Below are 25074 nucleotides of genomic sequence, written 5' to 3' on the forward strand. Positions count from 1 at the left end.
AGCTGCTATCAAAAAGTTGATTAAATAATCTTTACCATAAGGTTAAATACCTTAAAACATTTATATGTACATTGCCGGATAAAACATACTACTATTCTAAAAACTATTGATCATTACTAATGCTTTAAAGGGCAGTCCATAAGAAATGGTTTTAAACTAACCCTATCATTCAGTCCATGTCCTGAATCCACTTGTAATTTAATTATCCATTTCCCTTCTTCTCTCTCTGTAAAACCAACAGTATTACCTAATCTCATGGTGGTATATATGAGTTCTAAAGCCATGAACTCAAAACTATGTGTAGTGCCATGCGTCAAAATATGTCTTGCTAGAGCATTATTCTCGTTTCTCTATTAATAGCATACAAATGCTCTCTGATCCTTTCTCTGAGAGTCCTGTTCGTTTTACCCACATTGAACGCACTACATTTTTTACATATGGCTAAGTGAACTAAATTTCTAGTCTTGCAATCTGCATAGTGACTATGAACTTTTAGTGACTTTTAGAATAGTAGTATGTTTTATCCGGCAATGTACATATAAATGTTTTAAGGTTTTAACCTTATGGTAAAGATTATTTAATCAACTTTTTGATAGCAACTTTTTGACAGTAGTTTTATATGTAATGGATGTCCTTTTTTACTGTGCATTTATATATATATATATATATATATATATATATGTTTTTGCCTTATGGATATATGTCTTTAATATATAGCATTGGATGCAAATTGGTGATAATTGTTTGTTTGATTTCATTGGCCCAATGAATTGTAGGGTGTGTATTTAAATATTTGAAAGTTAGATGTTTGTTAAAGTCTGATAAAGCATCCTGAGCAGATGTGAAAGCGTTTACTTTTACAATAAAGCTGTTTTAGTACACTAGCAACTGGTTGGCTTCAATTGTTGTGGAGTACCTGCAGTTTCTTCTTTTTTCCGAAGGATTTTAGCTTTCCCTAACCTCTATCAGGCTACATATTTGTAATAAATAAACTGAAGGATGCAGCATTGCTTTGCCTCCAGCACTCAGAAAAGTATTTTGTTATGTTCTTGATGCATTTGGGGTCACTCGATCCTGTTGGTGCAGCATGGCTGAAAGTTACCCAAGAGCATTTGCCCTGTTAAGGAGAGGGGTCAGGAGTCAACTGATCCAGTACCCTAAGCGGTATACTGTATTCTAAGCATGCAGTAGGAACCACTTCTCTGCAGTCCCACACTTCTTAATGTAGCCACAGAAAGTTCTATAGAAAGGTGGAAGCATAGCAGACTTGACGGGTTTCTATTATGTAGTTGAACTTTTAAAAGTTCGAACACTATATGGTCAAAACCATATGTTCGAACATGTAAAAGTTCGAATACGTAAAAAAAAAAAAAAAAAAAAAGAAAAGAAAAAACACAACTAACTGTTGTAAGCGCACCCCCCACCCCACCCGCTCTTTAAATATACCAACTCCGAGATCGCACTACAGTGCGGAAAGGGAAGATTTTCCTTTACTGCACTGTAGTGCGATCTCGGAATTGGTATATTTAAAGAGTGGGGGTGTGGGGGTGCAGGGTGGCTTGTCCCCCTGCTTACAACAGTTAGTTTTATTTTTTTATTTATTTATTTTTTTTTTAATTTACATGTTCGAAGTTTTGAAACTTTGAACATAAGGGTTCGACTTTTATTATATTCGAAGTTTCAAAACTTCGATCACTTAATAGGAACCTGACTTGACATAAAGCTGTTTCACTGCTAGGCATTCTGCTGAACCAGATCCTATAGTATTGGTCCAGTGGAACTTGCATGCTTCTGTATATTACATGATTACCTGCTACAGTGAAGATTCTTCTTGGCTGGCCAAGTGCCCAATCTTGGGTCATTCCGTGTCATGTTTCACTACCACCCACACATTTGTATTTGGTAGTAGCACAGGCAGATTAGGCTACCTCCCTATTCCAGGATAGGAAAAGAGCTTTAGCCTCTCACTCTCCCCTCCTGGCTGACTCCTCCAACTCCTGGATCTGCTAGACAAACCTGGGTCACTGGGGTCAGAGTTAGGGCTTCACCAGTGTGTCATATGGAGTCAAGTTATGCTTGTGTACATTTTTATTTGTTTGTTTGCTTATTTAATAGCCTACAAAACAGCATCATTCAGACTGACAAATAAGAACATGTCCCCCATCTCAGAATTCCATTATCTGGTGCTACTTTTTCACTTCAGTGAAACTCATAGACAAAAATTAGAATAATGTATTTTTGTTGACTAGATTAGACCCACCTAGAATAGGCTATTTTCATTGAAGGCCTAAGGTGGAATTCATATTCCCTAAGAGTAATATGGTCAGGACAGTGGGGAAATTCGCCTATACTTTTCTATTTCTGGTTGAGAGTGAGAAGGATATAGAACAAACACACAAGTCACTAAGGGCTGTAAATGTATGTGTTATTGTTATATTCAAACAAAAGTATGATACGGCTAGAGTAAACAGAAGGGATAAAGTTAACAAACATATGGGTGAACGTAGTGAATAAAGAGCAAACGGTTACTGGTGCCTTAACTGGAAGACCCAACTGCTAATAGATTAACAGCTACTCAACTGGGGATTATATTTTCAAGTCACAAGCAGGGGAATCTGAAGTTGTGTAGGAAATATCACTCTTGTCACTAACTGAAGGGGAACAATGCAGAGCATGCAGAGTCAGAGAAAGTGGCATCCGTGGGAGATAGAATGTTGAACTTGTATAGCTCTAAACAACTTTCCCAACTAGAAAGTCTTCAGTGTTTTATAACCAAGGAAATCTGAGGTGTAAAGAACAGCCGTTATTTGGATAGACTAAAACCAGAGACTACCCTTGCTTTCTTTGGGTTATAGATTTGTGTGAATTGATCTGTGCACTGTCTTTTAAGCTATGTTAATCTGTGCTCTCTCTTGTTTTCCTTAACAAGAAAAAAACCCTCCTCGGTTGATATCAGTTTCAAAGATCTAATTTCATACCAAAATATAGCCACTCATCAGAGAGAATATTGGTTTTACTTGATTCTCTCTCTCTTAATTTCATACCCTGACCACATGTGCAAAAATGTGAAAAGTGGTGTGGACAGAGGGATAGATAGTTGGATGGATAAACAGATGAATGGACGGATGGATCAGCAAGTCCCAACTCAGGGATAAATTCATCACCTAACACCTCCCTCTCCTGTGGAACAAACGGTTCCTATATATTTGGTAGGAAAACCTTTTTCAACAGTCAAAACTTCAATTGGATGTATGGATAGAATTGTGTAAATTCATCCCAGGAGTCACTTCCTACAAACATTTAACTATACCTAACTAAATATTCTCGCATCTCAAGTCTCCCTATTCCTTTTCTGCGTGTCCTTCCCTCCATTTTCTCAAGCCTCATCCTGTCCCTGTTTTTACACCTTCTCACTAATTATTTTTCCTCATACAAAATCCAAGTCAATAATGTATCCATCCCCCCCAATTAACTCATCATCGTCTGAACTCTTAGCTCACCTTTGAAGTTTATTCTTTCATGACATTGTTCGTTAGGCCTATAGTGTTTATCATACTGCTGGCTTAGTGTAAACCTATGAATGTATGATCTTGAGCTGTGAAGACATTGAGTTGCTAGCTACAGAAAATAGCTTCCAGGAAAAGCTTTGGATAATATGTACCTAGAAAGAATGTCATTTAAAGTATTTGCAAAAGGATTTTCTTTACACACTAACACAAACTAAAAGCTAGAAATCTGGAACAAATATTTATTCTCCCTATCACTTGAGGAAGCTTTGGAATTTCAGCATGAAAAATATGTGTACCTGTTCCCTTAAAATTTCAGCGATCAACTATGTCATTAAAAGCTGCATACAAAAGTGTTACACTGGTGAATGATTGATTGTCAGGTTATTCCTTTCAGCCAAAGAACTTCGGATAGTAAATCTTTGTGGTGTAATTCCAGCATTTTAATATATTAAATCTATGAAAGAATTTACTGGTAAACTTTTGAAATATGGAGACCTGCTTGTGCAAGTCCTGTAATGTGGAGACTGAATTGCTGAAAATGTGGACTAATATATAACAAGTCTAAGACTGCTATTTCTCAGAATATTCCTTTTTCTCTGAGGCATGCTGATATTGCACATGATATATATAAGTTCAGGAGGTGTGGATGGGGACTAGCCCTCCCCCCTGAAAAAAAAGAAGTTTAAAGGAGAGGAGTAATGCTTGCTGTTTTCCTGAATTGTCATTTCATTTTTCGGCATGTCGGGACTTGACATTTTGAGTCCTGACATTTCAATAAAGATCTGAATTTACCTCCTGGCAGTTATATTTTGTGAAAAGATGCTAATAATACTACAAGTTGTTAAACTACAAAATATACAAGTATTGAAACATTTTGAATGCAGAAATTTTATAACATATGTTTTAAAATGTACCTTTGTTTACAAAATGAAACTGTATCAGTTGGTACAATAAAATGCATTAATGGATTATTGTGAAACAAAAGGATAAATAAAAAAATAAAAGACAAATATGTTGTATGGACAGGGAGATGGAAGTGGTGCTATTCTGCAGATGGTAAATCAAATATATCACATGCTTAATGTTAAAAGGCTTGAAGAAGACAGAGAAATAGCAGGATATGCCGGACAGACAAACTCCTATTTTAAAAGTGGTCAAGAAAATCATATATTAATGCAGTTTGTGAAAAAAGAAGGTTCATAAACTATGGTGAATTTGATCCCACTATGAAAAACTGAAACAAGAAGTACACCAGCTGTGGTGCAAAAGGCATTACTGGCCAGACTGTGCATACTGGAAAGCTAAAAGTAAGTAAAAAAAAACTGAAAAAAGAAGAAGAGGTAATTAAGTGGAAGCACTATGTTAATAGAACAAATGCTAGAAACAAGAAATAGCAAATGAACAAGGACAGTTAGTAGTACACATAAAAAGCACAAGACTATATGGAAAAAGTACATTTACAAAATTAACTAGAAATGAATGACTTAGAACATGAAAATAGATATACAATAGTACAAAATACTGAAATCAGTGGTTATGGTACAGATAGTCCAGTTTTCAGGTTAGTGCTGAATTCAGGGCTGTGTTACAAGTTTCTGCGTTTGCCCATACCTTACTTGGATAGGTGGAAGTTTCTCTGTTCATTGTGAGAGAGAGAGCTTTGAGCAATCTATCTGTCCCTGGAGGAGTGGTTTCAGCCCAGAAATTAGTAGTTTATTGGCCATTTTGGGCTAATTTCTATCTCTTTAATTTCCCCTGATATAAAAAACCCGCATTTGCGCGTTTTGCGCGCTGGGCAGTGCCAGTTAGCTAGGGTATAACTAATCCTGGCTCCACAAAGTCTCCTCTTCAATTTTAACTTTGGAACTAGACAAACTTTCAACTTAAGCACTCAAGCCATTCATTTCTCAGCCCGGCACTTGCTCAAAACTCATAGCAAGCACTTATAAACCCTATCACTAGACCCCCCCCTATACTGTACATATGGACAAGGCTCTATATTCGACCTGACCAGCCAATCAGTAAAACAGTTCACTGTACCTATGCAGGCATGTCCAAAGGGCAGTTTCAGGTGTACTCTCCAGTTCAACTGGTGAATCTGTGCATTTTGAGGCAATGTTACAACTGTCTCATGTACACAGACAACCCTCTCCTCCTACCACCAAACACTAATACATGCGAGAGATGCAATTATACAGCCAAACTGGAGGCTAAGCTCTCTCAACCCAAGACTGGACCAGGCAGTCATGAGAAGAAGGGAATTACTTGCATCACACCACCAGTCTCACATAGACCTTTGAAACCAGCACTGACAAAAACACACATAAATACACAAAAACATACTTGGAGGCTCTAAATAAAAATCTGCAAAAGCAACAGAGACCTCCAAACCAGACATCCAAGCAACCTCCACCCCCTCAACACAAACCATGAAACACACTTCACAAAACCAGTGTGCCACACAATCACAGCCCTTAAGGGAAAATAACATACCCAACACACTAGTAATAGTTGACTCTATAGTCAGGCACACTGACGTCCCACTCACTAGGCTGAACAAGGAGAAGGTTACTGTTAGCTGCCTGTCAGGTGCCAGGATCTGCCACATAACACAAGCACTCAGGTCACTCCAGAACAAGTACAAATATGACTCTGTCATTGTCCATGTTGGTGTGAATGACCTGAGCCATACCTCCCTGGACTACATGAAAAGAGTAATGGAGGAGCTCTCTGATTACCTAGCCCAGGCCAGTATGACCCTGACCCTGAGTAGCATCCTGCCCTTACCAAGAATAGTACCATAGTATAGAGAAAAAGTATCAATTTCAACAATTGGCTAAGCTTCTGGTGTCATTCAAAGGGGATCCAGTGTCTGTCAGCCTGGGATCACATGCTCGACAAGCCACGCTGCTTTGCTAGAAATGGCTTGCACCTGTCACCCTTAGGCTTTTGAATACTGGCCAAGGCTCTTGCCACCCCCATAGTGCCTTTTTTAGGCAAGGCTCAAAAGACAAACCCACTGCCATAAATAGCACAAGTAACAAAAAACTGAGGGTAATGCTACTCAATGCCAGAAGTCTAAACCTCAAAATGCACGCACTCGAGGCACTCATCAGTATGGAGAAAATCAATATATGTGCAGTAACAGAAACCTGGTTTAAGGCTCCAGAGAGCACCCCATCACTACCAGGCTACAACTCATACCATACATTTTGGCAACAAAACCCGGACCGAAATACAAAAGGCGGGGGAGTATCCATATTCATCAAGGATGCCCACACCTCCAGGTTAGTGGCACAGCACGATGCTTCAGAGATCATCCATGTGCAACTAACAATGGGCAAAACTGCTATTCAAATTATAGTTTGTTACAGATCACCCACCATGTCCCAGGACCCACACTCCACATTCTTGGAAACACTGGGAAACATAAAGGTCCTACCAAACACCCTGATATTGAATGATTTCAATTACCCAAACATTATCTGGGAGAACTACTCAAGTACAAACTCCCTTGCCCAACATTTCCTAGAATTTATAAACTCAAATGCCCTGGATCAACTGGTCAACACCGACAACATATTGGTCCTGGTCATCACCAACATGGGCGACCGGTGTTCCATACTGGAGGTCAATCCCTCGCTGGTTAGATCTGACCATAAACTATTCACTCTGGATATCCACATTCTGTCACCACCCCGGTCAATGAAACCACTGTGAAAAACGTTTCAAAAGCAAACTTCACGTTACTTAAGACCGAGGTGGGAAGTTTCAAAGCCCCCATGCTAATGGATAACACTGTCCAAGCTGCAAAATCCTTTACTAATGCACTCTATGGGCACCTACAACAATCCATGGATCCTGCTATCCCAAACAAAACCAAGACTCACTCCTCCAAGAAAAGGAAACCAGTCTGGTGGACCCCTGCCATAAACAAGCTATACAATAGAAGGAGGAAACCAGTACAGAAAAGAGTAAAATCCCAAGAAGGGAAGACATCCCTGATCAGTATCAGCAAGAAACTAGGTTCCCTCATAAAATCATCCAAGGCTAGCTTCGAAAGAAAAATTGCCATGGACTCCAAAGATAACCACAAGGCATTCTTTAGCTATGTCAAGAATCTAAGTGGAAATTCTCATATCTGCTCAGAGTTAGTGCAGAATGGCACAAAATACACTGAACTGACCAATATAGCCAACATCCTGGCAGACAGGTTCAGTGCAAACTTCACCCCCCTCTCACCCCCAAAAGGGCCCATAACTGTACCAGAAGAATGTAGTGCCCCTGAAATCACAGACACTCAGGTTAAAATAGCCCTCTCCAAAGCCAAAAACACAGCATCAATGAGACCAGACGGTGTCCCAGGCTGCATCCTACACAAGCTCAAAGATGAACTAACCCCTCACCTAAACACACTGTTTATACTCGGCCTCTCCACAGGCTACATGCGCACAGCAGCGGTTATTAACTCCACAAAGGTGGAGCCACAACAGACCCCGGGAACTATTGCCCTATAAGCCTGACTAGCTTGGTCTGCAAAGCTATGGAGTGCATCATCATGGATCTCATTAACAGAGACACTGGAAACCTCCAAACACTGGACCCTACCCAGTTCGACTTTGTTAAGGGCAGATCATGCCTCCTAAACCTGGTGGACTTCTTTGAGACAGTTACCAAGGCTATAGATGAGGGAAAGGTGGTCCACACAGCCTACCTAGACCTCGCAAAGGTCTTCAACACCATTCCCCACTCGGGTATTATAGACAAGCTCACCAGCCTGAACAAAAACCCCTACATCACGAGATGGTCTGCCAACTGGCTCATGGACAGAACCCACATGGTAAGAGTTGCGGGAGCTAGGTCTGACTCTAAACTGGTTACAAGTGGCATTCCCAGGGCTCAGTCCTAGGACTCCTCCTGTTCGGCATATACTTCTCAGAGGTACAGGCAAGCACAGGAGGACTATGGCTGACCAAGTTCGCAGACAACTGCAAACTAGGGGCAATAATTGAGTCTCTGGCTGACACAGACATCCTCCAAAAGGGTCTCACTGAGACAGATACCTGGTGTCAAAACCATGGCCTCAAGCTAAATGCCAAAAAGTGCATAGTCACCCCCTTTGGAAAAAACAAAGTACCCACAAACTACCACATAGGTGGTAGCCCCCTAAATACAGAAGACGTAATAAGGGATCTGGGGACCCAAGTAGATAGTAACCTCTCCTTTGATAATCACATTGCCAAAGTGGTTAGAAAATCCTTCTATGTGGCCCACCTAAAAGGGTTTGCATCCAGATCGAAATAGGTCATTGGGCCCCTCTATGCATCACTCATCAGACCCATCATAGAGTACAATGCCCTATTTGGGATGTACCTTCCAAGACACCTGCAACAACTGGAAAGATCACAGAAGTACGTCACCAAGAGGATCACTGGCCTCAAGCAGATGCCCTATGCAGCTTGACTGAAGAAACTACAGCTGTACTCGGTTGCATACCACCTACTCAGAGATGATCTCTGCCTGATATACAAGGCCATGTCCAACCCAGAATTGATGGACATGCTCCATCTAAAGAAAACCATATCCCCTCGAGCCACATGCTCCAGGGATCTAAACCTCACCACAACAGTAAATAGGATGTTCTGGAGGGATAGATCCCTGTCCCAGAGACTTCCCATGCTCTGGAACAAGATTCCAATTTACATTAGACAGAGCTCCTCGCTAACCCTCTTCAAGAGAAACCTTGACGAGTGGATGGGAAACAGAAAGTTTACTCCAGGGATCACTTCAATGGCTCTGCTGGACAGAGGCACAGGGAACTAATCTAAGGGGGCAGCGAAAGCCAACATATTCCAGCTAGGCTTATAAATGCCTTCAGGCAGATAGCCAAGTACCTACCTATGAACCTAAAATGAAGTATGGCAACTGTGTAAGGTGGATACAAATGTACTACAAAGATACCAAGATGAAGCATGGCAACTGTGGGAACACCACTGATGCATGCTAGCATACTGAAAATCAATTGTGTATTGTGGGTTGTTTTAAAAATGAACTGATAGAAGAACTTAAGATTGCTTAAAATACTCACAAGCAGAAACAGGAAAGTATCAAAGAAATGATACAGACAACAAGATTGTTTAAAATCTATAAAAGAAAGATAACAGTTATGTATAAGAAGCAAAAGAAATGCAAATGAATTCTAAGATAAAAATATTTTCTTAAGTTTGAAAGAGAAGAAAACTGGATGCATGAAAACAACCTCAAAGGCAATGATGAATGAATAAATGTTTCAGTAATGCATAAATTAACAGTGATGGTGAATTATTTTGAGAAAAATTGAGAAGTACAGAGTAATCAAATAATAAAAGTATAAAGAAAGTAATAATAAAGATATACTTAAAGGTGTAACAGTGGAAAAATTGAAAGAAGTTTTGAAAAAAGTTAAAGTGGTAGCTGCGCTTTAGGGAGTGACATGGAATGCTGCTGCTGTGTTGCTGTGACTCCTGGTCTGTCTGTCAGCATTAACCAATGAAAACTAGGCACAGATGGCTGCTACCTACAGTATTCAGGAGCTGGGATTGGGCTCCCTGTCTTCTGGGATAATACACACCAAATGAAGAGTGACACAGAGTATAGGGACAGAGAGCACACACAGCTGCTGAGGTCATTGATTGCAAACGTTGCCTCCGTACATTTCTCTCTGAGATACATTGCAATGGCCTTCCGGCCAGAGTCTTCAGGCCATGCAGTCATTGGCCATGGGAGGGCCAGATAAAAGTTGGTCATGCAAAGGCCATCCCAATTCAGACTTTTGCTGAGACAGTCTCAGTATCACCTGTCACCACATAGCCTGTTCTTCCTCGCTATGATTGGCCTCTAGCTTGTGGTTGCTGCCACTTCTCTAGGTCAACATAAAATGCCTTACTGTTTTATTTATTGTTATTTATTTAACATTTGTTAACCAGGAAAGTTCAACTTGATTGAAGCCAATTTTCAGCAGAGGCCCAAGGAGAAACACTCCAGACACATATCTTTGTAACATGGAAGGTAATCGGAGCACCCGTAGTAAACCCACACAAACGCAGGGAGGACATGCAGACTCCACACAGAAGGCACACCAGCCGAGAATTGAACTGGAGAACCTCTTGCTGTGAGGCAACAATGCTACCACTGCATCACTGTGCTGTCCAGAGGATGGCATTACTAGGATGCTTACTTGTGATCCCATTTTTCTATTCCCTTCCCTGTCACATGTGGTCAAGTAGTCTGGTCAAGTAGTCTGCCACCCTGTGGATTGTTGTCCATGTTATGGTCAAAAATGGTTATCCATCTCAGTACTTGGGACATCTCAGCAGGGTGCAAGCTCTCAGTGTTCAGTGCCATCCCTACAATGAATCTCGAACAAGCTCCAACAGTGGAAAGCAGCACAGTGGACATTGCCAATAGTGACATGATGGCAGATCCACCCCACCATCTGAAGATGTGATTCTTAAATTCCTACAAGCAACTAGGCCATGTGACTTCTGTATTCACCTCCCCTGACTCTAGCCCACTGAGTAGTATAGCACTCACCTGTTCTGTGCCCCCCCATGCAAGTGCTGAAACTGTGCCCTGCCCACCCCCTTGCCAGTGTACATATAGTGGTGTGTGATGCATTGTGTGGTCAGACCATGCACTTTCCTGCAAAGTCTAAGTGTAATACTGCATGTAAAATTGTATTCTGTGTTGCCTGTATCATTATGCTTAGTTGTGGACCAGACACCACTTTCTTGCCAGTACTACAATTTAACGTGAATGCCCCTGCCTCAAATGTGGTACTAATGATGATGATATCTGTTCCACCACTGACACTCCACCCTGCCCTATCCATATGTTCATAGCTGATTACTAGGCTAACAACCCCAGGGGCCTTTTTAAGCCTAGCCATGCTTCCCAACTGTATTTGACAAATTTTGATACCCTAGAGTTACTTTAAGGTGTTTATTTAAGCTTAGAAATGGGTGGTCAAGCATTTATAGGCTGTCTCAATCTACGAGAGACATAGGTGCCAGGCCAGGGGTAAATTTCTGACCCCCCCCCCCACTGGTCCAAGTTACTCTTGAATTGGGTTAGGGAAGAACTCTGCTTCACTTGGTTGGGAAGCCTGTTCCAGGGAAGAAGTAGTCTCTGAGACACATGCGTGTCCCTCTAACATGTCCTATTTATGTTACAAATGAGGACCTGATCAGATCTCTAGATCAGGTAATTCTGATGATATTTGTTTTGCGTATGTGCAACAGATTCATCAGAGCAAGGTCAGAGGATGTTTTGTAGGCTAGGCATGGTCACTTCTCAGCAATCTGCATGAGATTGAGTACAGGCATGAGGTTCTGAGGCAATCCATGTAGAATATGATGTTGGGATGCTCCACTTGTTTCATATGCCTGGTCAGAAACATACCAAAGGGAGCATTGCACTCAATGACTGGTCTGATAAGAGCCAAGAACACTGGAACAATGACATCCTTGGACCTAGATGCCACACCCCTGTTTATAAGTTGCGCAATATAGAATAATTTCCTTACTATTACAGGCACATGATTGTCAAAGGCCAGTTTTCTATCTACATGTGTTTCCAAATCCCTTACCACTGGGTCTACTCTTAGGGATATATTATCAATGTGGTTGTTTCCAGGAGTAGCCATCTTCCCAAAGAATACTATTTTATGCATTTCTTGGCATTCAGTTTTAGACTGTAAATTTGGCACCAGTTATTAGTCTGTGTCAAGTCTCCTTTGAGGGTATTTGTGCAATTGGGGGATTATATGACTCTGCCCTGTTTGCAATTGTCTGCAGACTTGGTCAGCCAGAGGCCCTAGATATTGGTCTTGACTTCAGAGAAGTAAATGACAAAAATGAGTTGCCACGGCACCAAGCTTTGTGGGATTCTACTATTAACTTTCCTCTTTGTGGAGGTAGACTCCCCTTATCCTAACTTCTTGGTCCAGCTGGTTAGGGGTTTATACCTAATTGTGTGAGTTTATCTACAAATGCCTGAGAGGGATGTTGTGTCAAATGCTTTAGTCAGGTCATGGTAGACAGTAAGTACTGTTTTGCCTTCATCCATTGCTTTGGTAACCTTAAAGATTTCCACCAGGCTGAATAGGCAAGTCCTGCCCTTGATAAAACCAAATTGGGTTGGATCCAGTGTCTGAAGTTTTCCTATGACATTTTTTATCAGCTCCATGATAATTCTTTCCAGGGCTTTGCATATCAGACTTATGGGTCTGTAATTACCTGGGCCCATAGATGATCCTCCGTATGAGAGCTGCAGTCCTCCATTTGTTTGCCATGAAGCCTGTCAGAAGGGTGTGGTTTAATCATGATTCTAGTGATCCTGACAGGTCATGTTTCATGCTACTAAGGAGGCATCCTATGATATTATTGTGACCCTTTTATAAAGTGTTCTTCTTCTAAGAAAGTGCACTGAGGATCTGTTCCCTAGTGACAGTTGAGGGAGTTATGGTGAGGATATTTCCTGAGGGGTGTCTGAAGGAGAGAGGGGTGTAAAATTGGAGCTAAGTTTGTCAGACAATAGATTTGCTGTATCTTCTGGCTCAGTACAGGTGGTTGGTGGTTCAACACATTGTTGTTTATTGCCTTTGAGGTTGTGGACATAGCAGAAGAATGCTTTGTGATTGTCCTTGGCCTGTGACTATATTTTACCTCAAACCTAGCTTTGGTAAATTTGAGTAGCCCACTGAGTTGCTTGTTTAAATCGATGTGAGAAGTTTTGCCTTGCTTGGTTTTGCGCATCATAATTTTTGCCATAATTTTCTTCCTTTTGTTATACAGCCTACTGATGTTGTAATTCCACCAGGGTGGCTTGTTTTTTGAGTTTGTCTTATTCTTATTCCAGATAGGTACAGCTGTCTCTATGTAGCCCTTAACATGATAGTACAGGGTTTCCATGAATGATTCCACATAAGCAGCAGTATTCTCAGAGTCTGGGGGAGGCTTGCAGTTTTGCCAGGGTGTCACTTAATAGTAGGAAGTTTGCCTTAGAATGATTCTAAAAGTTCCAAGGTTAGCTGCAGTCCTGTGCTTTATTTTATTTCAAAGGAAACTGCTTTATGGTCTGACCTGATCAATGACGACATTACACTGGGGTGGGGCGTTGCAACATTCTCTCATATTTGTGAGGACCTAGTCAGGGATGTTAGTGCCACTAGTGGACATATAGACTAGCTGGTCCAGGCTGTTTGTAGTCACAAAGTCCAGAATTCTTTCAAACTACATGTTTTGGGTAATGTAAGATTCACAATTTATAGTGGTGTAGTTAAAGTCATCGAAGAATATGGTGTTGGTGTGAATGGGGAGTGTCTGTAGTAAATTTAAGTATGTGTATTGAGTTTCCTGGGTTATAGAGGGGGACCTATAGCTTGCAAGGATATGGTATGGGACTTTGCCTACTGTAATTTGGCCATGGAGAAGCTCAAGCTTGTCATGCTGTTTGACTAGCCTTGAAGTGTGTTTGTTTCTTATATAAGTTAAGACACTTCCTCCTTTTGTCCCTTCCTGTGCAGTAGCTGGTCTGAATGTGTGGAAAGTATTATAACTCTTCACTGCCAGGGTGCTATTCACAGCTTTAAAACATGTCTCAGTACTTGACAGATGTCTTCTTTCTGCAGGGTAAGGAAAACTTGCAGGGAGTAAAGTTTATGTTTAGATTCATGGCAATGAACAGTAGCACCTTTAGATTTTCTTCAATTGGTTTTTGCTGTGTTGGAAGATTTATCAGTTTGTTAATGCCTAAAAAAGGCACTATGATGGTACATAAGGTTAGCCAATATTCAAAAGCTTAGAGGGGACATGTGCAGATCATCCCTGGTAGAGCAGCGTGGTCTGTCAACCACATCCTCCCAAGCTGAAAAATACTGTATCCCCTTCGAATGACACTAAAAACTTAGCCAGGTATTAAAGTTAATTGTTTTCTGCTCATATTGTGAGATCATCCTTGCAGAAAGTAGAAGGCTGCTCAGTGCTAGGCTCATACCAGCCTGGGACATGTTTTCCTCAAGCTCCACCATGTCTGTTTTTATGTACTCCATGGAGGTACATCTCAAGTCATTTACACCCACTTGGACTTTGACTGAGTCCTACAGGAACCTATGGTTCAATGACCTGAGTGCATGCATGATATGGCCAATCCTGGGCCCTAATAAGCAATGTGTGACCCTCCCCTTACACAGACTGGTGGGTGAGACATCTGTGTATCTCAAAATGGAGTCTCTCATAAACAAAATATCAGGCTGTGTGGTGGTTTGCCTTATGGGCTTACAAGCTGGGATGCCATGAGATGTGGCTGCAAGTGTTGTGGTAGGTTTTGTTTTTGCAGAGGCCTTTTGAGGTTGTTGAGGATACTTATTGTAAGTGCAACATCTGGGAGGCCTTTGGGGTTTAGTAAGATTACATTTAAGTGCCTCAGTATATGTGAGTTTATGTGTCTGGTCCATACTATGTGAGGTGGGTGTGGTGTGTATATTTCTGACAACCTGTTTAGTGTGATAAGTATTTGTATGAGAGTGCCTTTCCTCCAGTGACATTGTGTAACTGTACTTCTCCCATACTGTATCACTACTGCTGCTGTTATGACTGGTCTGGAAGACCATACCAGGATGTCACCTGCTGCTTCAGCTGTTTGCACAATGCCAGTTTATGTAGCATGGCATGTAAAACAAAAAACTTAGCTGCTGTGTCGGGACTGAATTGTAGTCCCCTCCCAAGGTGACATTGGAAGTATTTCTTCAGTAGGCTGAATACATGCTCCATGATATTACACATTTCCAAATGGGTTGTGTTGTAGACTTTCTCTTCCATAGTCTGGGGGCTCGATGATATGTCCAATATCACCATACATACAGCAAATAATATATTATATGTGGCCTGTTTCCTACTTCCATATTACCTTTGTACATAGATGCGCCTGTCTAACTTGCATGCACTCCTACCATCCAGATGGCCATATAGGACATCCCTCCTTTGTTGTAGGGGAGATGTGTACTAAGTGTGAGAATTATGGAAACTGCCCAAGTAACACACGGACATATTATATATAATGCCCTGGGCATTACACACTACCTTACAGCTCAGGAAATCTTTCCTGCTGATGGAACACAAAGCCTATAGTGCAGGGTGAGCCTTGAGGGCAATATTTGAAGGATGGGACATGAAAAGTATGGCTCCTCTGATAATGTGTAAATGTATGGAAGGAGAAAGATGAATATTGAAGATCACTCCTTTGCTGAAAGATTAAACAAGCTGAAGGTTTTTCACTGGTGCTTATGGTGCTTTATGGACTGGGAAATGGCAGTCAGTATATTAGAGAGGATAAGTATAGGGTGTTATTGTTCTCTTACCTCCTGCTGACATAGTGATGGGGGAGGGAGGAGATGAATGTGGTACGTGATCAAGCAGATGCATAAGATAGGTTACAAGATAAAGAAAAGCGAATATGATGAATGTTACATCGGACTGAGAGGGCTTCTAAAGTGGAAGGAGAATGACAGCAGTGGATGCAGCAGTGAGAATACTGAGTAAGTTATTGGGAAAGAAGATTATTTCAAAGAAATACATTCCTTGGAAGGAGTACAGCATGCATTGTCTTCAGGCAACATAACACATACGTACATCTCTGAAGCTGGATGAGAATGTTTGAGAAAAGTAGGAAGGAAACATCATGAATGACAAGGTGTTAGCTTAACAGTGACAATTTTACTGAATGCGATGGATATTCAAAAGAAATGAATGAGTGCTTATTGAAGACATGGTCCTGGAGAAGTGAGAGAGATTATTAAGCTGTGAGGTGACGACATTAAAGCTATAAGTATGGTTTTATCCAGTTTTTGTCTCAGGGAATAAAGAAAGGCTGTAAGGTTATGATTTATTGTAAGCTGTTATGAAACAGTCAGAAACAGGCCGGGACTATCTTTGAATGAATAATGTTAACTTGCTCTGAGAAAGTGCTGCTGCACTGATAATACGAGAGAAGCTGTTGTAGAACACTATTGATGTAAAGTTAAAGTTAAAAATGTAAAAGTTCTGAATTCATGTTGAACTATGAAGCATTGTAGATATATATGAATATGTTTTTATTTATGACAGCAAAAAGGATTTGTCATTACAATAAACAAATAAGACAGTTTAATTTGACATATCTACCTTTTGTTAAAGCATGTTCGGCATCTACTTCTCAGAAGTACAAGCAAACATAGGAGGACTATGGCTGACAAAGTTTGTGGATGACTGCAAACTGGGTGCCATAGTGGATAGTACATCGGACACAGACATCCTTCAGAGGGGTCTCACGGAAACTGATAGCTGGTGCCAGAGCCTTGGCCTGAAGTTAAATGCAAAAAAGTGTATAGTCATACCCTACAGGAAAAACAAGGTAACCCCAAGCTACCATATAGGTGGCAACCCACTAAGCACAGAAGAGGTTATCAGGGACCTGGGTACCCAGGATGACAGTGGCCTCTCGTTTGACACTCACGTTGCTAAAGTGGTTCGAAAGACCTTCTACATTGCCCATCTGATCATGAAGGGATTCACATCCAGATCAAGTGAGGTTGTTGTTCCCTTGTACTCTTCACTTATCAGACCAATGATCGAGTACAATGCCCCATTCGAGATGTATCTCACCCGACACCTGCAGCAATTGGAGAGACCCCAAAAGTTCCTCACCAAAAGGATAAAGGGACTCCAAAACCTGTCATATACTGCCAGACTGAAGAAACTCCAACTCTATTCAGTTGCATACCGTCTGCTCAGAGGTGACCTGTGCCTGACATACAAGGCCATGACCAACCCGGAATTAATGGACATGCTTCACCTCAAAAAATCCAAATCCACCAGAACCGCTAGAGCAAGTGACTTAAACCTTAGCACGGATATAAATAGGACGTGCTGGAGGGATAGATTTATCACCCAGAGACTCCCCATGCTGTGGAATAAAATCCCGGTCCATGTGAGGCAGAGCACCTCGCTGGCTCTGTTCAAGAGAAATCTTGACCGGTGGATGGGAGATCGTAGGTTTACCCCGGGAATCATCTCTGTGTCACTGCTGGACAGAGGCACAACAAACTAATGGGCACATTTCTAACATAAGGGGTGGCGTAAGCCACATAACTTTGGGCTAGGCTTATAAATGCCTTAGGGCAGATAGCCTAGTATAAACCTATGAACCTATGTACAATTGTAAGTCTTGAGAGAAGTTTAAATATTGCAGTTCACCTAATCAAACTGTGTTGGATTGTGCAAGCTGATGCTGTATATTTGATGTTTTTCCCCATATTTCCACTGCACTGTAACCATGGAATTAGTATGTGTATATATATATATATATATATATATATATATATATATATATATATATATGTGTGTGTGTGTGTGTGTGTGTGTGTGTGTATGTATATATATATATATATATATATATATATATATATATATATATATATATATATATATATGCTCCTGTAATACTCCTGGTTAGTTTCTCATGCCATTCTTTTCTGCTGTCTTCTCCTTGTCTTACTTGTTTGTTTGTTTGTGTCTTTCGGCTTTTCCCGGTTAGGGGTCACCACAGTGGAACTCTGGTCCGCTAATGATTGGCAGTAGAGTTTTACGTGCTGGCTTGCCGGGCCTAATGCACAACCTTCCACGAAGGAACACCTCTTCATGCATGTTGCCACACAGAAGACGCTCTAAATAAAAATGCCACACTGATTTATTTTAGTTATATATCTAATGAGTTTCATATTACTGTCTGCAATAAGGCTTAGGAAATGTAATGTTTTCTGTTTTACATTCCCCTTGTGATTTTTTTGGCAACTGTTAAACTCTTTTGTATATTAAAAAATAGTCCAAAAGGACCAGTTCGACATTAAACAACACAAAATAAATAAAAAAACGGACCATGTAGGTCAGCCGCTTCACTTTATTAAAAACAACCAAACGACTAAGCACTTTTGCCAAAAACATACAATGGCTTCTTCATTGTCATCTGGATTAATTAAAACTACAATTTAAATACTAATCAGCAATTCAAACTTTACCAATCAGTGATAACACTGAAAATGACATCATGAAAACATCACTTCCTTCCAACCTACCCCGTTAATAACATGTAACACTGCTAATCCAACTTATATTCACCTCAAAATATATATTTTTAAAAAATGTTTTATGAAACACGATTTAATCATTCCCATATATTGTCAGGAACAAGGGGTTTCAAAATAGATGTTTAAGTGTAAATTGTGTATCAAGTATAAAATATGTTTAAATAATATACATAGAACGCTGAAACATACATGTACTAGACAAAAACACCCTCAGATCACATTTGCCCTTTGTTTTAGAATGGGCATTAGGGAGATGCTGTTGTTTAAACCGGGCGGACTCAGAGCATTGAGTCTAAGTTGCCATCTAAATTCCTTATCCTCAACCTCTGTTTTGAGGTCACCACCATTGTTGTAGACCATATCCACCACAAAAAAGATGAATTTCTTAAAATTTTCACAATGCCTACTATGCAAATAAAGTGGATTGTGCACTTTCATGTTTTTGATGGATCTTAAATGCTCTGATATCCTGTCACAAAGCCTGCGAATAGTTTTACCTACATAAAAACTGCCGCCGGCAGTACAAGTTGCAACATACACTAGCATAGATGTATTACAGTTACATTTCCCAGGACATGCTATAGAAAAGTTATAGTCTTTAATCCACACATAGGGGCCATCATTTATGAACCTGCAGTATCTGCATGCACCACATTTAAACATCATAGAAGTGTGGTGTTTTTCAAGAGTGTTTTTAATGTTCTTTCCCCTACTATAAACAACTTTTGGCATATTGCCCAATATTAATTTAGTGTTAGTGTCCAAACAAACATTCCAAATTTTGTTCAAGACTGAAACCAATTGGGGGGCTAGTGTGTTGCATTTCAGTACCCACACATCTGATGTTTTGGAAAGTTTCTCTGTGTGCACACCTAAACAACCATTTCTCAAAATCAGGGTATAAACAGATTCTCTTTTCTTCAAAATCTCTTTCTTAACATTGAGTAACAATTTTAAGGGATAACTCCTCTCAAGAAACATACCATTTAACTTACACATCTCATCCTTAAAAAGATTGTTGTCGCTCACTAACCAGGATGTTCTCACCAATTGTCCTTTAACAATACTCTTTCTTTGGTGCAAAGAGTGACAGTTTTTGAAATGTAACAAAGAATTAGAATATGTTTCTTTCCTGTAAATGTTGCTACTTAAGCGTTGTGGTGTCTTAATCAATTTAATACCTAAAAAATTGATTTCACCTGAATGCCAAGAGTATGTAAATCTGAGGAAAACAGAGTGCCAAACTGGCCCTTTTCAAAAGGCACCTTGATGATTGGATGGGAGATAGGAAATTCACCCCGGGGATCATGTCAGTCACCCTGCTATACAGGGGCCCAGAGAAGTAAATATTGTGGGAAGAAATATCCAGGGAATTGTTATGGCTAGGCTTGCATAGGCCTTAGGGCTGATAGCCTAGTACCAACCTATGAACCTATGAAAGAGGTTGTACTGTTTAAATAGTCAATGAACTCCCTGATTTGAGTTACATTGCCTTTGCATAGGATAAGTATGTCATCCAAAAACCTGGTGTACAGCCTGATATTCTCCATAAGTTTTGAAGTAAATACATAATGGTTTTCCCAATGGAGGAGTACCAGGTTAGCAAAGACAGGGGCACATTTGGCCCCCATCGCTACCCCTGTCCTTTGGTGGAATAATTCTCCTTCAAAGCTTAAAAAGTTGTTTTTCAAAATTATCTCCATCAGTTCAAGTAGAAGATTTATTTTAATTTTGTCAACCCTGTTGCTGTTTAAAAGGCTTTCGTGAAACATACAAACCCTGATCATGGCTTATTACAGTAAATAAGTTTATCACATCTATTGTAAGAAATATGTAGTGGGCTTCCCATTTACTGTTTTTAAACATTCCAGGCAATGCCAAGAGTCCTTCAGAATATGCTCGGCATCGTCCAGGGTTTCCCTAGCCCAAATGTCCACAAATGCTGCAAGAGGTTCAGTTTGAGAGCCCCTTGCAGCAACTGTTGGTCTAAATGGTGGCTTATACACATCCTTGTGGACTTTTGGGATGCCGAAAATAACAGGCAATACTGGATGTTTGACACTCAAGTAGTTGTATTCTACTTGATCTATTGATCCCTGAAAAAGCGCATCCTGTAAATAAAGGTCTATATTGGTGTAGGCCCTGTTGATTTTACTCCTGGATGCTCTATTGTAAGTGTCTACATCATTAAGAATCTCGTTCATCCTGGAACTGTAAACAATGGTGGTCATCACTACAACCCCTCCACCCTTATCTGGTTTCATATACCTGAAACCTCTATTTTTTACTAAATCCCTCAAAACTGATCTTTCCTCCAGGGTTAGATTATCAGTGCCACTCTTATTTTTGATCAGAATTTTTCTAAAATCTCTTTCACAAAGTTTCTCAAGGGCTAAAATATCCGGGTGATAAGGGGGAATGAAAATATTTCTCCTCTGTAATGACTGTTCTTTCTTCAAAGTACAGTTGACTTGATTACAAGAGGAAAAAAGATTTTCAAATTTAACTGTCTTGTGTATAGTTTCAGATTTGTTAGAATGTCAGCAATGTCAACACGAAAACTAGGCTTTGCTTAACAAATCAAAGTGAACATCCTGAATCTCCATGTCAGTATAATTATATATAGCGAATCCCTGCTTTTTATGCACTTCACATACCATATGACCATTTAAATCAATATCATCTGAAACAATAACAAATGTATTAACAGATGTATTAAAAAACATTGAATTGTCCATAGAATTCACAGTTAAAATGTCCTTTGAATTGTCCTTTAAATTGTCCATTAATGTCTCTCCCCCCCCCCCCCACGGCTACCCCTGCTGTGGTATCCACTCTGTTGAGAGTTCCTGTGCCCTCTGTTCCCCTTGTTCCTCAGTCTTTCTAACCTCCTCACTTCGGAAGTCTGTTCCAAAAAATGATCGTCATCCTGAAAATGTGTTTCACCAATATCATTGTCTACCATAAAGTCCTGTTCATTACCATCAACCGAATTGTTATTGTCATGCAGTCAGACTTCTTGTGGGTAAAACCCACTGGGTAAGCAAGATTCATTTTGTAATCGTTAGTGTCTTTACCTAACTTTTTCTGTTTTACACTAACATTCTTTTTCACAAAATCATCCACATTGTTTAGCACTCTCAAATAATTATTCTTGTACTGTTTAAAAAGTAAATCATTCATTGTACTCTTGTTTAGCAATGTAACTTCTTCCTGAAGTTTAGCCAGCTTACTTTGGTTATTTTGAATAATAATGTACATCATCTCCATCCCTGCCTTGTCGAAAAGTCCAATCAATTCATGATATGTAGAAAAAAAAACGTAGAAAAAACAGATGAGCGCTACACCACAATAAAGCCACTAATAAAAATATATATTTTGTAAACCACAGTAGAGACTCTGTTTAAATGCAAAAAGAAACCCAATTCATGATAATCAGTCATACCCAGTTCCACACCCATAGGCTGTTTCCACAATCTTAGCCCCTTCAAGACTTGGTTCAGAGCCAGCTACTTTGATAAAAACATATTGTCTAGATTGGAGATTGAATTGTTGATTAGTATTTAAGTTGTAGTTTTAATTAATCCAGATGACTCTGAAGAAGCCATTGTATGTTTTTGGCGAAAGCGCTTAGTCGTTTGGTTGTTTTTAATAAAGTGAAACGGCTGACCTATGTGGTCCGTTTTTTTTTAATTTATTTTGTGTTGTTTTTTTGTACATTGTTTGTAAATCTTTTTAAAAAGTTTGTAATCTTTTTGTACTATTGTTGTGGAGCTTTTCTCCCCAGGTCTCTACTGAAAACGGGCTACTTGCCCAGCCGGACTCTATCCGGTTAACAAATGTAAAATTTTATATATATATATATATATATATATATATATATATATATATATATATATATATATATATATATACACACATATACATATATTATTTAGGGATGTGGTGGACTTTACACCCTTGCAAAATTTTTTTTTTTTATTTTTTTTCTATTTACTTTTATAATAAGTGTAGGGATATTTTTTATTTATTTTAGGAACACTTTTCGGAATTTAATATTCTGAAAAAAATCAGGTAGCTGTGACTAACACCAGAACGTTTATTCTAACACTTTGATACTAGGGAAACAGTATAGTAGCACAGGGTTGCTACAAGTTTGTGGCATAAATCCTCTTCTAAATTGTTACATGCCAAATCGGCTACTAGTAGTTATACATTTTTTTCTAGGCATTGTATTTGAATTTTCCAGGTATATGTTGATGATTGGATTTAAAACTTACTGCATCCTTTCTTTGCAGGTCTGAATCAGGCCATTATTCCTATATTATAAGCAGTTCCATTGGAAGGAACACATACAAAGAGCAGTACTTATTTGTGTACAGGTAAGTACCTGATGATTGTCACTATATGTTTCATTAATTATAATATGGAATAAACCATTTTATAAGGGATTGCAGTACTTGTTTGTTATGCACAGCTGCCAAAGTATTTGAAAGGGATATTTGCTGAACTGAAGCTGACTGAATTATTCCCTACTCTAGCTGACTTCAAGTAATGCAGGCCTCTGACTGTCACAGTACCACTTCATTTCTCATTTGGGATGAGGTATAAATCTAATTTTCTTCCCTTTATGACCTGTCTTTTAGCACTATCCTCTCCAAGTGAATATGCAGTGGTTCCAGTAATTGTCCAGACTATGTTTTTAACAAATCCTGCTGCAATCTGCATTGATCCATTTACCAGTCTGACTCCTGCTGCAATTCCTATTATTTCCACCAGGAGTGCTGTTGCAGTGGAACTGGGGATAGTCTGTAGCCCCCAGAAAGTTGTCTTAGCTATTTCCATTCATTCATTCTCCCTTTTGCTGATGACTCTTATTCAGACACCTAGATCACTTCCCAAATTGGGCTCACAAGTGATACTGAAGGATAATTGCACATTATACTGGGAGAGTGACATAAATTATTTTTGGTGCACCTGGCTATGCCCAGTATGAGATACATAAACTAGTCTGGTTGCAGTTTGTTTCTAATACTGTCTCACCTTCCTTCATGGAGAGAATCTTCTTGCATGGTCACATAAGGTTCATATACAACTTGTAACTGGTATCAGAAGAAAAAGTTGACGTGGATGTTCATGCTTCTCATATCGGCTATGACACAGTTACATGGTGTTAGTCTGTGTTGTCTGGTGGCGAGAAAGCAGAGACCACCTTTTTCAGAGGCACACAGTTGTGTTTTTTTTAAATTCTGTCCTTTAAATATTGTTTTGTTTAATGTGTATATGTCATAAGCTTTTAATTTCACAGCAAAATAATGTAAAAATGTAATAAAATGTATCATCTGCATGTACATGCACACGTATATGCATTCATACAAATGTAAATTGCTTCAAAGTGGTTGGGCCATCAGTTCATTTCTTAGCTTAAGAGCTTTCTGTATGAAGATTACACGTACTTCCCGTCTTTGTGTGACTTCCACTGGGGTCTCCATTTTATTCTCTCACTTCGAAGTTATGCAGGCAGGCTGACTGATGATGCTAAGGTGCTTCTAGGTAGACTTGTGAATACACGTTTTCTGTGAGGGATGGGTGTCCTGTTGAGGCCAGGATAGGTTGTGTCCCTATTCTCACCCTAACTTGGTTGAAGATAAACACTGAAAATGGATATGTGTGTACATGAGTATGTTACTGTTTGACATGCACACAAATCATTGCAACACATTCAATCTAAAAAAAGATCATACTTTCTTTTCCTCAAAATTTTACTTCCTTGTATAAATAAACTAATTAAAAATGGAAAACGGTTTCCTTTTCCAGCTAAAAACAAAACAAAAAACACTACTTTTAAACACAAGCAGTCTGAATGCTGGTCTTGTTAGGGAAAGGGTGTTTAGTACTCTAATGTACAAGGATGGAGTTAGGGGCAATGGAAGGGTTAGGGTTAGCACATATGAGCTACGGTGGACAAGGGGACTTCACACCCCTGCACCACCTTACTCATGTGTGCTGACCTTAATCCTACCCTGCCCTTAAATACAATCCTACACATTAGGTTACTAAACACCCTTTCCTTAAGAGTACCACTACACATGAAATACACACACACACACACACACACACACACACACACACACACACACACACACACACACACACACTTCAAACATACAAATATCTAAGCATATCAACACAACTACCCTCTTCTCTAGCCCTTACTATAGCCCTAACCCACAAACACATGTATACATACTCAACCTTAACGCCAAAGCTTTCTGTGAAAGTTGCAACACTGCCATCCGCTCCCATTTACCTAACATTTCACAGTACATGCTTCAACTATATATATATAGATATAAAAACAAACACTCAATACAGCGTTAATTTATGTAGACATACACACATAAT

The 25074-nt window shown here is 39.7% G+C and overlaps 1 protein-coding gene across 2 annotated transcripts in view; it reads left to right on the forward strand.

Moving 5' to 3' along the window:
* The window catches only part of LOC122807082 (deoxyribonuclease gamma-like), a 925207-nt gene that overhangs the window by 486195 nt on the left and 413938 nt on the right, over positions 1-25074 (forward strand). For both annotated transcript variants that reach the window (XM_044078020.1, XM_044078021.1), the window contains exon 4: positions 22968-23051. In XM_044078020.1, coding sequence (XP_043933955.1) covers positions 22968-23051 — 84 coding nt within the window. The remainder of the gene's footprint in view (positions 1-22967; positions 23052-25074) is intronic.

Source organism: Protopterus annectens, chromosome 7.part0, assembly GCF_019279795.1.
Source record: "Protopterus annectens isolate FY-2018-M chromosome 7.part0, PAN1.0, whole genome shotgun sequence".
In the NCBI taxonomy this organism is placed as follows: domain Eukaryota; kingdom Metazoa; phylum Chordata; order Ceratodontiformes; family Protopteridae; genus Protopterus; species Protopterus annectens.